We start from the raw sequence: 14456 nt of genomic DNA on the forward strand, positions 1-14456 counted from the left end.
GAATTTCAGGAGGTGCTGCCTATGGAAAATAATACACGCATCACCCCTGGGAAAATCTTGGGGGTGTTTCAGAACCCCAGCACCCCTGCTGCCCGCTTTCCAGGTCCATGACGGATGCTCGATGGATAGAGCACTTGAAAGACGTATGCAATGAGTACACAACGGATGCATAGCGTTTTCCAACGGATGGCGAGATTTTTTAAAGGACAAGTCCACCCCAACAATAACTTGATTTGAATAAAAAGAGAAAAATTCAACATTGAATCATTATTTTTAGTAGATTATTAACATGTTTAATTGCTTACACATTGTACAGAAACATTCACGTTGCAAAATTGCGTTCTAAAACCTCACTCTCTGCCAGAAAACTAAGGAATCGCTACTTTTTAATGAAAATACAATTTATTCAATTTGCTACTACTTCGTCTGTAAATGAAAACTTTATTTCCATGATTACCCGTTGACGAAGGCTTGTCACTGGCAAGATTATTAATGTACTAACTCAAAACAAACTTTATCACAGATATACATGTATTTTATTTATAGTAAGTATACTGATTGTTATTACAATTATGACAATATTTGTATACCTTGTAAAAAGACGCCATTGGATTAATATGCAATAATTGGGTAAAGATGAATATTTTATGATTGTTCATTAATTTTCATTACATATATTTTTGCAATAATTCTTTACTATTGTTTGTGGAGGTTTCTTCGATATAATTTGTTAGAATAAAGTTACCAGAAGGTCATATATGGAAATGAAAAAAAAAACATGAAAATTCATGTCATGTTCTCATCATTTCATTCAACAACTAAAACATTAAATGTTACGTTGGAAAAAAAAACAAATGACAAATACGATACTAACATACAGAACAAAATATTTTAGAGAACCACGGTTGTAGAATATAGTAGGCAAAATGGCAAATGCTAAGAATCCTATTAAACAAATGTCTATTGCGAACAAAATCATACCAAAATAGTTCACATAGTATACTATTCATTTTACCCGTTAGTCGTGTATTCTATTTAAACAAGGCTATATTTCTTTGTAATACAGATGTTTACTCCATCGCAAAACATCTCCTTTCAATTTCCTATCATAAAGTGATTCGTTTCGGTCTGCTATGATCCATAATTCCCAAGTAAAACGAACAAATATTATGCAGAGGATAACACGGAAGTGCAAAAAAAAATACCTTGTCGATCGTATCTTTATACTTCAATGAAACAGTACTTTCATAATCGTCATTCGTTTTACTTGATTCAAAGTCTTATTTTTCGGTGGGGTGGGTATGGGGGTGGGGGATTCCTAAAGCTTTATGGCATGATTCACTGTCTGATGATTATCAACTAAATTTTGTCCGAAAAACTTCTACCGTGAAACATGGATACTTCGAGTCAAGCCATCACAATTAAAAGATTCTTAACTTTGTCCAGATGAATAGTATGTTGGTTATCATTCAAGATCCAAGTGTAGGACCCTTCAGGTATTCACCTAGCAAAATATAGGCTTAATTATGCTGATGATGAGTATCATTACTCATGCTAAAGTATAAGGTAATTATTAAGGGTTGAAGCTCTACTTTTGTTGTACCAGTCAGGCTCCAAATAGGCGCAATATAAATGTTGTGGACCACTACCACCACCATCATTGTTATCCTCCTCCTCATCATCATCAGGGCTGAGTTTAAAGTTTGGTGTCCGAATTCAGTCAGTCCAACAGCATTGTGTCAATTATGCCTCTGAAACTAGAGAGTGAAACATCATCACGTGATTTCAACTCTTCAGTTGGTGCAGAGTGACATTCAAACCCTGAGAGTCAAGTAATTCTTGCATTTATCCAACGGTTTCAGGGTGAGTTCATCAAGTATGACAGTGCGCTGAGACTGGTTAAAATGAAATTCAAACCGCTGAAGCAGTTTACCCAGGATTACCCTTGCTTCAATCTAAATGAGAAGAGACAAAAAAATATCGATAACCTTATAGTATGACTTGGTCAAGAGTGAAGATTACTGGGGGCACTTTAACAAAGGAGGATATCCGTCTCTTATCATACTCTGTACGACTCCATAAGAATATCAAAAGATTGTTTTATATAATTTTCTCTATTAATTGGTTAGTTAAAGAAAATAAATGATTTCATAAAATGATTCATAAATGAGTTGTGGTAGACTGCATGGAATTAAAAACGACAAGTTGAAAACAGGATCACTACAAATAAAAAGGTACGTCATGCCCGCGATTCGCGGGGTTCATTCGAATAACTAAAATAGAAACATTTTTCATAATGTTCATGTTTTATCTTTCAGAGAAACCTGATTTCTGTAAGCTTACCAGGGCAAATTGCTGACCGATGCAAGATCGTTGTCCAATTGAAAAAGGAAAGAATGCATAGATGTGCCTTGGTCTGAATATAAGGAGAGCAAAAAAGGAATTGGTCTAAAATCGGATCAACTTCTGAAAATGTGTTAAAGTTTTAAGAGTAAATCATGAACCACCTGATATTACTGATTACAGTTTATCACGTCTACTGTAACACGAATCCTGTGTATTAAATTCGAGTAAGTAGCTATATGCACCATTCAATTAAAATAGTTCAATGTATTTTATTAAAAGCAATGATAAGTTATGTAACTTTGACCTAATAACATACGCTGTGTACCAACGTATATGAGTGATTATATACATTGGAAAGTCATCTAAACCAGCACATTTCAATTAAATCAAAAAATGGTCTTTATTGATAATCAAACATGTCAACAATCACACATGAAAAACACAGCAGGAGCTGAAAAATCATGTTTACAAGTTGGTGTTGGCACTATAAATACATGGTTAAAAACCATAGTAAAATACATTAAAAAGGCTAAACATTTAAAAGTAAATACAATTCAGATAAAGCATAAAAGGCAATGAATGAATGAATGTAACATGATAATGGCAGACTTGAAGGAGAGGAGACTGACACTTATTAAATGACAAAAATAATTTATGGTTGGGTGGGGATGACCATTGTGCATTGCCTTTCCTAGTCGGCACACTCATCTTTTGTTGAGTATGTCATCCAAAAAGGCAATGGACTGGATTATACCAAACAATAAACTTTTAATTTGTTTATGGTATATGTTAGAATATTGCTGTTTTGTATGCATTTCAAACTGATCAAGTTATTTGGACAGTCATCGTTAAGACCATAAAAGCATCGGCTATTTGGAATTTTAATGGCCAGTACCACGCTTCCTAAATCATGTCAAGTAACACCAAATATTCGAGAACTTGTGTCGCAATATCGTCAAAGAGCATATCATAAGATTTTGCAAATAGAAATAGTAATAATAATGATAATAAAAACTTTTACTTACAGTTTATCATCTTCTCTTGGTTTGAAGCGATCAGGATTAAACAGGAGTGGATCATCGAAATATTCTTCCATCCTCGCCATAACTGAATGGAGAACCTGTTTAAAGAATGGTGTTTGAGAAGAATACCAAAAATATAATCTTATTATTTATTGAGCATCGTTTAAATAATAGAAGAACTTGATATTTTTCTACGCAAAAGCTCCGTATAGAAACATGCAAAGGGGTAATTTTGAAGAATGTAGTAATAACATTACATAAACTCTAACACACCATGGCCCTGTAAGAGTTACAATTGATCCAATCAATCGTAATTCTATGGAAATCCATCAGTGTCATAATTTTTTTTCTACAGGAAATTTGTACAATGTTCTTTGTAAGCAAAGAGAAGCACATTGAATTTTCAAGAAAACAATGAATGCATGAATATACATCATAGCTAGAAAATATTTTGAACATAATACATGTTGACGTTGCTGGCCGTCCATAGTTGCGATTGATCGGATCAATCGTAACTCTTTGTAAGATTGGGCCCTGATATATGACTTAGAGGATTAGCTGGTTCTATTATTTACAGTGGTCATGGTGGTGCAAATACCTGTGACCAGGTAGAGACTGGCCAAGTGAGAATAAACTTTCTAATTCATGGTATAATCAGAAGGTTCTAGTAATACTCCTCATTTAATTCTGCTTACACATTTATCATTGTCCATTATTCACACAACACTATGTCATTCTATTTGTCATAAAGATAGATAAAATATAATATAATCATACTTTAAGTCGTGCATTACCTATTCCACAATTATGATATGATTGTGAATATACTTACGGACACCTCAACGCCAGCAGGAATAGTGAGATCTTTATACTTGATCGGATGCGCAGTGACACGAGTAGTCCCTATAACAGGGGGATAGAGTCTCAGCGTCTCCTTGAAAACCTTGAAGTTTGAATGAATATTATTAATTTAACTTTATCGACCTACTCATACAGTTAAATAGTGCTTTCGTTTTGTAAAGAAGCTAGTAAAATCAACAGCAATGTTTTTCTTACACAGCAAATCAACACTATTTTCCATTCTTGGAGAAAAGCAATTGAATAAATAATTTTATATAAAACGTAAAAAGAATATTAAAGTGCCACGTAATCGATTTGGTCACTTCAGATTTACGAGGACATATATATAACCGTTTCACCAAAATAATGCATACCTCCAACTTTACTATTTCTCGTTCGATTTTTATGAAGATGGTCAGCGTTTTGTTTGTCTTCGTGAAATATCCCCTAGAATAAGCTCTTGCAGCTCCTTTTAAAATGTTCACATTGCAGGGAGGTAATAGAGATGCAGAAAGGGTGGAATTGATGAAACACAAGATCTGTTTATACATAATTTACACGAGTTTTACCATCCTGACCAATATGACCCATGTATAGATCAGTGATAAGCATGACCATAAGCCAAACTACTAGAAAACTGAAAGGTACAAACGGTTCATATTCCAATACGTGGTGTGATTATACGTACCATCATCATGTATTCGAGTTTAGCCAAATCTTCGTACTCGATGTAAGATTTCTGACCTAAAACTTCGTCGACTTCTGCCTGAAGTCTGAAATGAACAACAAAATGTACTCAATTCATAATATATTACTATATCCATTTACCGATAGAAAAAAAAACAGCACTTAAACAAGGGCCATCACTGACTTGTCACTGAACGAACGAATTGAAAAATAACTGGCCTATCATTAAGAAGCTCCAATCACCAAGGCTCGGTTGATTTCTTTAAGCTTTCTGCTCGATCTACCTCCATTATAGTCTCAATAACTTATCACTGAACGCGCGAATTGAAAAATAACTTGGCCTATCATTGAGGAGCTCCAATCACCAATTAATGCTCGGTTGATTTCTTTAAGCTTTCTGCTCGATCTACGAGCGAATTGAAAAATAACTGGCCGATCATCAAGGAGATCCAATCACCAAGGCTCGATTAAAACACTTTCTTTGAGCTTTCAGCTCGATCTACCTCCATCGTCATTTTCACATAAATGACTTCCGTGCAATGCATATGGTATTGCAAGAAAAAAAATCATTTAGGATATACACAGTAAGGCAGCCAAAACTTGTAACTACAAGTTTGCTTTGAACATATCTGTTGCACATAGCGAACAATTAAAAAACAAAGCACACAAAACCCTTTTGAACTTGGGAGGGCGTACGTTTAGCGAACTTCAGCGCACAAAAATATGAGCCACAATTGCTCGTTAAAAATACATTATATCAGATGAAAACGATCTATTTAATATCTAAGAATGTACTCTTTTGAGGGCAGAGGGCCACTCAAACTCGACAAAGAAGGTAAATGGTGTTTACTGGTAATTGGAAGAGGGTTAAAATAACTTGACGTAAGCACGGTATTTTTCAAAAAGTAATGGAAAACAATCTACGCTTTGGTTCAAATTCTAATCAAAATCTTATTATGGCATTTTGTCTACATTTTTTCTTTTGTTTACAAGTCTCAAGGAATATCTTGCACCACTTTTGTGTACCGCGGTGGTCAGGCGGATTACGTTCGATGATCTGTTGACAATGCTACAGAATCAATGTTCTCATTTATTGCTAAATGTGTTTTTTTTTAGCGAAGAAAATTGAATATTATATACCGATTTATTGATTTGGAAAGGAACAGACTTACTTCTTAGCTACTTCTGGATTTCTACCAAGCTGTTGGATGGTAAATGAAAGCAAGTCGCTCGTCGTTTCTTGACCTACGATGAAACAAAACAAACAAGACATGTAGGTATGGATATCAGCATTAATTGAGCTGAAAGAGTCAAACGAAATTGAACTTCAAAAAAGAAGAAAAACAGGCTCTTGAATCTATTCCATGACAGATATGTCTTTAAGAGGAAGGGTGGCATAGAGGCTGCAGGGAGCACGTGTCTGGCTTATACCGTTGGAACCTGCCTTACACAGTTACAGGGCTGCTTTTCGTTGTCGCTTGCATCAAGACGATATCTTGGTGGGTCTGAAATGCTTCCACATTTTCTCCTCCTCATCCTTCTTTTTAATCATCATCATCATCATCTTCTTATTATTCTACTTCGTTTTCTTCTTCTTCTTCTCCTTCTTCTTCTTCTTCTTTTGCGTCCTCCATTTTTAAAAGCTAAAACATGTTTTCAAAGAAGCTGTGAATAAATTCAACCAAAGTCTGTTGGCCCCTCACCCATTGATGAAACCTTGGATCCACCCCTGATACTTTGTAAGTTAAATAATCATCGACGTAATTTTTTTACCTGCTGCGAAGATTGTAGTAAATTCATCAACCATATTCTCCATCGTAAAGTCTTTGTCATCCACTAGATCGTTGGCGCAATCGAGTATCACATTGAGTATATCATGAGGTACATGATCACCTCTTTGACGAGCTTCAATTCGTTCTTTGATATGCTGTCGACCAGTCTCTCGAACGAAATTCACTGCCTCTCGCGATTCGTTCCGTACTTTCCTGGTCTTGCTTCGTGGGTCATACTTTTGATACACATAAAAATGTAATCTTGTCAGTATAACGTGGGGAGGATAATCGACTACAATATTATTATTAATACACTTGAACTCGGACTTCATTGAGGGCCGATCACTGCTCTTGATGTGAGCAACGAAACTAGAAAGGAATATTAAAAGATCGAATCATGACTCCTTCAACATTATTCTAGTAAGATGCCTCATTTGTTTAAAAACACGTTTTTCGCTATTTTAACATAAGGTAAATATGTGCACACAACTTGGTGCCAACATGACTGTAGGCAGACGAAGGGGGTATTGCAGGTTGTTGCCTCCCACAAGTTTTCTTGAAACTAAATCACAAGAATAAGAAAATCCAGAAAAAGTGTATAATATAGAAAATACTTTATTTCCATTTTTGAAGGAAAGTGTTCCCTATCAAGTATTCGGTGGCTTCTCTCTATCTTTTCTGTATATTGCTATTCATTAAAGTGGCTTGCCTCGTCATACCCCGACAACCATAGTTGTTAGAGGCAGTTCATTAACCCAAGGTATCCCACTCAATGTCCTTATACTTACCATATGAAATGGTTGTTCTATCATAGTTTGCATTCCTCTCAAACACGCATTGAAAGCAGCTGGAAAGGGGCAACTTGGGTCTCCTATTGCCCCTGTTGGCATACTGAATGCTACCTGCACAACAAATTAGGAGACCAGTTAGCACACAAAAGGGAAGATTTTGCTTTCTTCATTATAAACTATTATGTATTACCAAGGAGGTATTAATTCGTCTATCAAGACTTTGTTACATTTGTTAATTTTTGTAATATTTTCAAATACTAATATCAAATGGTAAACAAATGGAATCAACGAAACACAGAGACATACGCTTAATTGTTTACTTGCTTGACTTAGCCTGTTAAACTAAGATCCTGAAATAAGACTTGGTAACAACAATGTCCTTTCGAACACAATATAGGATACGCGAGGGTACATTATTTTCACAGTCGAAGTGATCTAAAGCTGATATGAACTTATTGTGTATCATGGTATGTAAAAGTGATAGATGGGCGTCGTTCAAACTGGCAAGGGAATCAGAGTCAATCTGTTGTGAGTTTTTTTTTGTAGACATGCTTGTATCGTTTTCTCTCATAAATCAAACATGTCAAATACACATTTATATAATTCATTTAACAAAATCGGACAAGTTGTTTATGATACTGCTTTTACAAAAGGAAGGTGAATCATGCATTCAGATATTCCAAAACCCTGTTATCAAACATTAATTAATTTATAGACATCAACTATTTGCTTCCACTCATATGTGGATGCAGGGGGCCAAGTGGCCGCCCCCTCCCCTTTGACATCACCCCTCAAAAAAATAATACTAATGATAAAGGGAGAAGGACAGGAGACAAAGATATGAGATAAAAAGGAAGATAAGAGATTAAAGAAAAATAAGATTACTAACAAATGTGTTGCAAATAAAGAGATGGGTATAATTAAAAAACACGAGCTTATAGCTCTTCGAGCGGTCAATGGTAAGTGGGAATGAAATTATCACCCCATGGCAAAGGTTAGATCTGCCCTTGGATATATTTTTCATATAAAAATAAATTTCTTACAAATCTTCCTACAATATTTTTGGACATGTTCCACAGGTAGGTAAACAGAATATACTCGATTAGGCAGACCTGGATCGCGGTAAATAACTGCATTGGGGCTATTATCGGACTCCATCGAGTTGATCGCTTGGCGTAGTCAACTCCACGCCCCCAGCCAACTTCCCTCTTGTAATCTATAAGTACTAACGTTTGCGATGACGTCAAGAGTGACATTGTTGAATTCGTCAAGCATTTCTACTTCTGTCTGTCCGTCAGCTTTACTAACGAGATGCTCACAAAGGTTCTCAGACTCAGAGTTGAATTTCTCCATCATACCAATTAAATATCTAGTTTAAAAATATAAAGCACAGACAAGTTATTACACTCTCCAGCAAATCATATTACGGATGATTTTAAATGATTACCATAATGGGGTATATGGAGATGCTTGCAAACGTCGCAAAAATGGGATTTCGATAGGGCTTGTAAAAAATATATAAACAAAATTATAACTTAGGTTGCATGAAAGTTGTATTAAACAGTTCTTAATGACCTAAATATTTTTCGGGGAAAATATTTCAATACGTTCAAAGTCTCTCTTCGACTCTCTTTTTTTCGCGCAAACAATTGCTCATGGTTGTAAAAACATCTGTAATTCATTGCAACAGGTTGTAAGACACAGTCAATAAAGATATGTTTGATTGGCAACTGCTTGCGACCACAATCGGCTCTGCGTGAAAAATTTGCGTTTAAGCAAAAAATATTAATTTCCTGTTTAAAACAGTTCGAATCAGCGTGAAAAAATTGCGTTTAAGCAAATATTATTCAATTCCGGTTTAAAACAGTATGTAAATAGCTTTCGATGACACACACATTCGGAATCGTTTGCAAAACTTGTCATAAAAGTTGACAAATCCAAACATCGCTTCGGACAAGCATTCCGTTCCTCGGTGAGACGTGCAAGACATGAAACATGGAAATTTTAAAGGAAATAAAAGGTGAATATGGTGAATAAATATAAGTCAACTCACTTTCGCCTGAATGCAGGATTAATAATGGCACGCTTATGAAACCATTTCTCGTGGTTAATTTCCGACACCAGACCTGTGCCCATGAAACGAGTCCCAAACATGTACTGAAAGTGATGATAGAATCTCAGCGGCTTTATATGACGGCTATTCAGAAGCAATTCCTGTCATTAACATAGGTAAATATATTATACTAATTACAATATGCATTTATGATGTTTACAAAGCGTCATATAAATAGATATAATCTACTCCGAGACACACTTCCAACCCTACCCCTTTTTTGGTCGAGCGGCATATTGATACAGCAAAATCCTTTCCCGATATTCAATGTCCAATCCTTATTATCTTAACGATACGCGTATCATTTCGAAACATTTGCATCCCTGAATCCTTATTAATCCATCATAGGATGTTAAAGACTACATGGGATAATTCAGAAAATTATTTAACGAAAAATTTCACAAAGCAACTATTCAAACTTCATCTGAAATTCTTGTCACTTGCACTTGACCATCCAAATATGACAGGTGGGAATGAAGAGAGCCTCATGCTTAGAAATCATGTTGATCATGAAAACACTCTATGATAATAAAATACCATGTCAATTGACCCAACATGACCTTTGACCATAATCATGTGTCTAAGTTGTGATGCCAATTCAAAAAATACCCACAATACGGCCAAATTTCATTGACCTTATATAGATGACCATTATTCATGTGCCCTGAAACGCACACAGGATACATGGTTACTCGATGTCCAAGTTTTATGAACTCGATCCATAAACTTTTAAACTTATGGTGAAAGTTCCACAAATACCACCAACATTATCAAAGTTAGTTGACCCTAAATGACCTTTGAACTTGGTCATGTGACCTGAAACTCGCACAGGATGTTCAGGGATACTTTATTGCTCTCAAAGTTCGTTGACCCTTAGTGACCTTTGACCTTGCTCAAGTGACTTTAAACCCAGGCAGGATCTTCAGTGATAAGTTAATACCCTTATGTTTATGTCTTTTAGGTCCATACCTTCTAAGTTATGACAACATTTCAAAAACTTAACCTCGGTTAAGATTTCGATACTGATTTTTTTTACATTTATTTATTTACCACTTGTGGGATGGAACACCCTATCAGCACATGCTGTTTTTCGTAGGGGTCCATGAATTCCCCAACATGGTCTAAGTTCATTGACCATAATGACCTTTGACCTTGGTCATGTGACCTGAAACCCATGCAGATATTCAGTAATACTTGATTACCTATATGTTAAAGTTTCATGATGACGTTGTAAAAACTTAACCTTGGTTAAGACGCCGCCGTAGGAAAATCGGTGCTTATAGTCTCGTTCTGCTATGCAGGCGAGACAAAAATTAAACGTATTTTTCATTTCATAATATTATCGATGATTAAAAGCGAAAACCCACGAGTATATCAACTATATGCACTAGTAATAAAATTTACTAAAATAAAACAGAAATATAAATTGTTAAACTAGAATCGTACCTTCACAACTTCAGGAACAGAAGCGATAATGTGAGCTCGGGAAAAAATACGCATCCAGAATACAGGTCCATGTTCAAGAGTTCTGTTTAATGTCAAGATTACATAAAAATAGGCCTTCATAACATTTCTCAAAATGCATTTGTATAAAACGATGAAAAGAAGAGTATGAGCCGTATGGATATTTAGTGAACCATTGATAGCATTATACGTTTTTATTTTGGTCGTTGTATTTCTTTATATGAAATTCATAATGATAGGTCAACTGTTGAGACACACTTTCTTATTATCATTTATCTATGCGAGGGGGATATTCGATTCGACGATTCGAGCCTTTATTTGTAAATGTAGGAATTTTAATCAACTCTGAACTAACTAACGTAAATTCTTTGTCTCTTGCCCACAAATTATAGATAAATCTTGAAAAAAAAAAATTAAATAATTTTTCTAACAAAAAACAAAACCAAGGGGGAATGGCCTCGATAGGTCTTTCCTAATTCCCCAAATCCACTGCATGTTGGTCCTATCCTTTCTATTTGTCATTATACTGATTTGTTTATGTATATGTTTATGACTGTTCTTTTTATTGTTCAAATGATATTGTATGTTGTATCATTGTACCTTTCTGGATATAATGATAATAATACACTTCATTTATAAGGCGCTTTTTCAACAGATAGAAAGCGCATTAAATAGCGAAAAAATAACAGAACACAAATAGGGAGTATGAAACATAAGAATAATAACTACAAAATTATGAACATTATATGGAAACCGTACGGAAAAATTAGAATAGGTAAGTTTGAGACATTTCTTAAATGAGGAAAATGTTGGGGGAAGTCTTTAGTGAAGACGGCAAGGAGTTCCATATTGTAGGGACAACGGTAGAGAAGGCTCTATCACCTATTTGATATAAATTGAATTGAAGTGAAATACTCACAGCGTGTACATTAACATTCCGAATGGCTGACCCAAAGTCTCCTTTGTACCCATGATGCTTAGTATGTTCCCAAGCAAAAAACTGAAGAAAAAAACAGAGAGAGAACGTTTTTTAATATATACATGTATTATATAAAAATAAAGAATATCTAGTTGGTGTTTTAACTGGATATGTCTTGATTTGTTTTGTTATCACTTAAGTCACTAAAGCCGATATGTGACAACACTTGGATCGGAGATTGAAATGATAAACATGAGAAAGAAAACATATTAACATCTCATCACATTGTACAATGACCTCTCCCCCTCAAGAGGAATACTATACCTCCTTATTCATTATTATTATTATCATGGAGCAGTCCATTAAAAAATGAGATCAACATGTAACCTCCTCATGATAAAATGATTTTATTTTTTACACCATTCACACCTCTATCATGTCTATATATAGTGAAATGTCGGCCTTTACACTTGTATCCGGGTCTCTAGCCGCCCTTTCACACCGTAATAAATAGCAATTTGAATAATGATTCCAGTGAAAAATAAGGCTAATGACGAATTTTTAGCACTTGTCATTTTTTTCTGGTAATAAATCCTTTATTTGTGGTTGAAGACCCTTTTTTTTGCTTGTCAAATTTTTTCGCGGACGAAATATCCTCCAAAAAATTTGCCTCCCTTTTGGGAAATCCTGGGTACAGGGGTACGCCGCTGGTTCTAAGGTCTATTTTTATTCGCATAACTATTTCAACGTTCTGCGCAAATAATTTTTCACTAACTTTTCAAAAGTAAGTGGTGCTCGCTCAAACGGAAATATTTTTCGACAGTTACATCGTCATTTGCTTAATTGGATCTGTACCTATGTAACAATGTGGAAAAATCACAGGATAATACCAATGTATAATTTTACAGGATTTTTTCTAAGTGTAAACTTTTTTTTGATACGCACTGTATAGGGTATACGTACAGCACCCTACATTACCATACATATATACATCAGGCATATTTATAAAACAGGCTGAGAGTAAAATACCGCAAGATGCACAACAAAATAAGCATTATGGGGGGGGGGTGAAATGGTTATGAATGTACACATTGATCGAGGTTACAAAACTTAAGTTATTGGTTGATGCAGAAATCATAATTCAACGTATCGTTTGAATAATACTCTGCAAGTGTATGCTAAAAGGGATGATATACCTATCTCTCTTCGGTCCTGGGAAGTCACGATATCTGTGCTCTGTTCGAAGAATAGAAATCACGAAAACAACCAGTCCAATTCCAAGCATCGTAGCAAGCAACGCCAACACATACCCAACAATCACGAGAAACATTCCCATGGTGTAACTTATCGTGAGGACTTCAATTAAATTAAATGAACACCACAAAGACCATTCACGCTCTGGACATGCTCTTGTGAAACCCTGATGAGTCGGACACTCGACATGAATTAAGAACAAAATAAAAGTTGTACAACTAATGTTACATGGACGAATGCTCGCAATCCCGCGAACGGTTTTTAGTGAAAAGGTGATTCAGTAATTCACAAAGAGTGTAAATAATGAAATACTAGTAGGCAATTGCACGTACGTAGACAGTGCGATCTGCGTTATGGTAGCTATACACGAAGTAAGGGGTCAGAGTACAGACGAGGAACTGTTGAAATTTATCAGTGCGATGTCATCATTGTGTAGACTACATGTAGTTTGACATCTCAAAAGTTTAAGGCTCCAAAATGAAAATTAGATGTCTTGGAATCTAAAATTCGGTATGCCCAGTAGACCCTAAAATTACGGCTATAATTATTAAGATCCAAGGCCTACTTAAAATTGAAACTAAATTTACTTGGGACCAATTAAAGAAAGCAAATATCAATTAGCAAATATAAAAAAGTCCCATGAGTGTAAGTCACACTGCGTTTTGTTCTAAGGCAAGGCCGTTTATTCACCCCCTGCTTTCTGGCACCTCGATCGGCTCCGCCCATCCCTCTTCAGGCTCTATTCTAATTGGCTATCATTTTTCCCTTTTCACTCTGCAAGTACAGACGGATGTCATGAACATGTCCGGTATATTTTTTTTGAGCATATGGATAGGATGAAAAATAACAATATTAGAGCTATGATCATGTGGAGCGTTGTGGCCCAGTGGGTATAAGTCTTCTGACTTTGAAACAGAGGGTCGTGGGTTCGAATCCCAGACATGGCGTAATTTCCTTCAGCAAGAAATTTATCCACATTGTGCTGCACTCGACCCAGGTGAGGTGAATGGGTACCCGGCAGGATTAATTCCTTGAATGCATGAGCGCTGAGAGGCAGCTCGAGCTAAAGCCGGGGTAATAATAATAATAATAATAACGCGCCTCGGAATAGAATATTTCGAGATAGATGGCGCTATATAAATGCCTATTATTATTATTACTATTATTATCATTATATTGTAGAACAACTAAAATTACTGTTTGTAAAATGGTTTTTAAAACAGTATACTATATTCTTCATAAATAGAT

General features: G+C 35.4%; 1 protein-coding gene across 1 annotated transcript; it reads right to left on the bottom strand.

Moving 5' to 3' along the window:
• Positions 1–274: 274 nt before the first annotated feature.
• Positions 275–13611, bottom strand: LOC121419407 (cholesterol 24-hydroxylase-like). Its single transcript, XM_041613861.1, has 13 exons — positions 13151–13611; positions 11955–12035; positions 11018–11099; positions 9512–9672; positions 8689–8827; positions 7456–7569; positions 6669–6903; positions 6068–6140; positions 4897–4981; positions 4201–4311; positions 3372–3466; positions 2344–2416; positions 275–1955 (listed from the first exon to the last, which is right to left on the bottom strand). The coding sequence occupies exons 1-13, from the start codon at positions 13288–13290 to the stop codon at positions 1815–1817; spliced, it is 1530 nt and encodes a 509-aa protein (XP_041469795.1). The 5' UTR covers positions 13291–13611; the 3' UTR covers positions 275–1814.
• Positions 13612–14456: the final 845 nt, after the last annotated feature.

The sequence above is a fragment of the Lytechinus variegatus genome, chromosome 7 (genome assembly GCF_018143015.1).
Source record: "Lytechinus variegatus isolate NC3 chromosome 7, Lvar_3.0, whole genome shotgun sequence".
Taxonomy (NCBI): Eukaryota; Metazoa; Echinodermata; class Echinoidea; order Temnopleuroida; family Toxopneustidae; genus Lytechinus; species Lytechinus variegatus.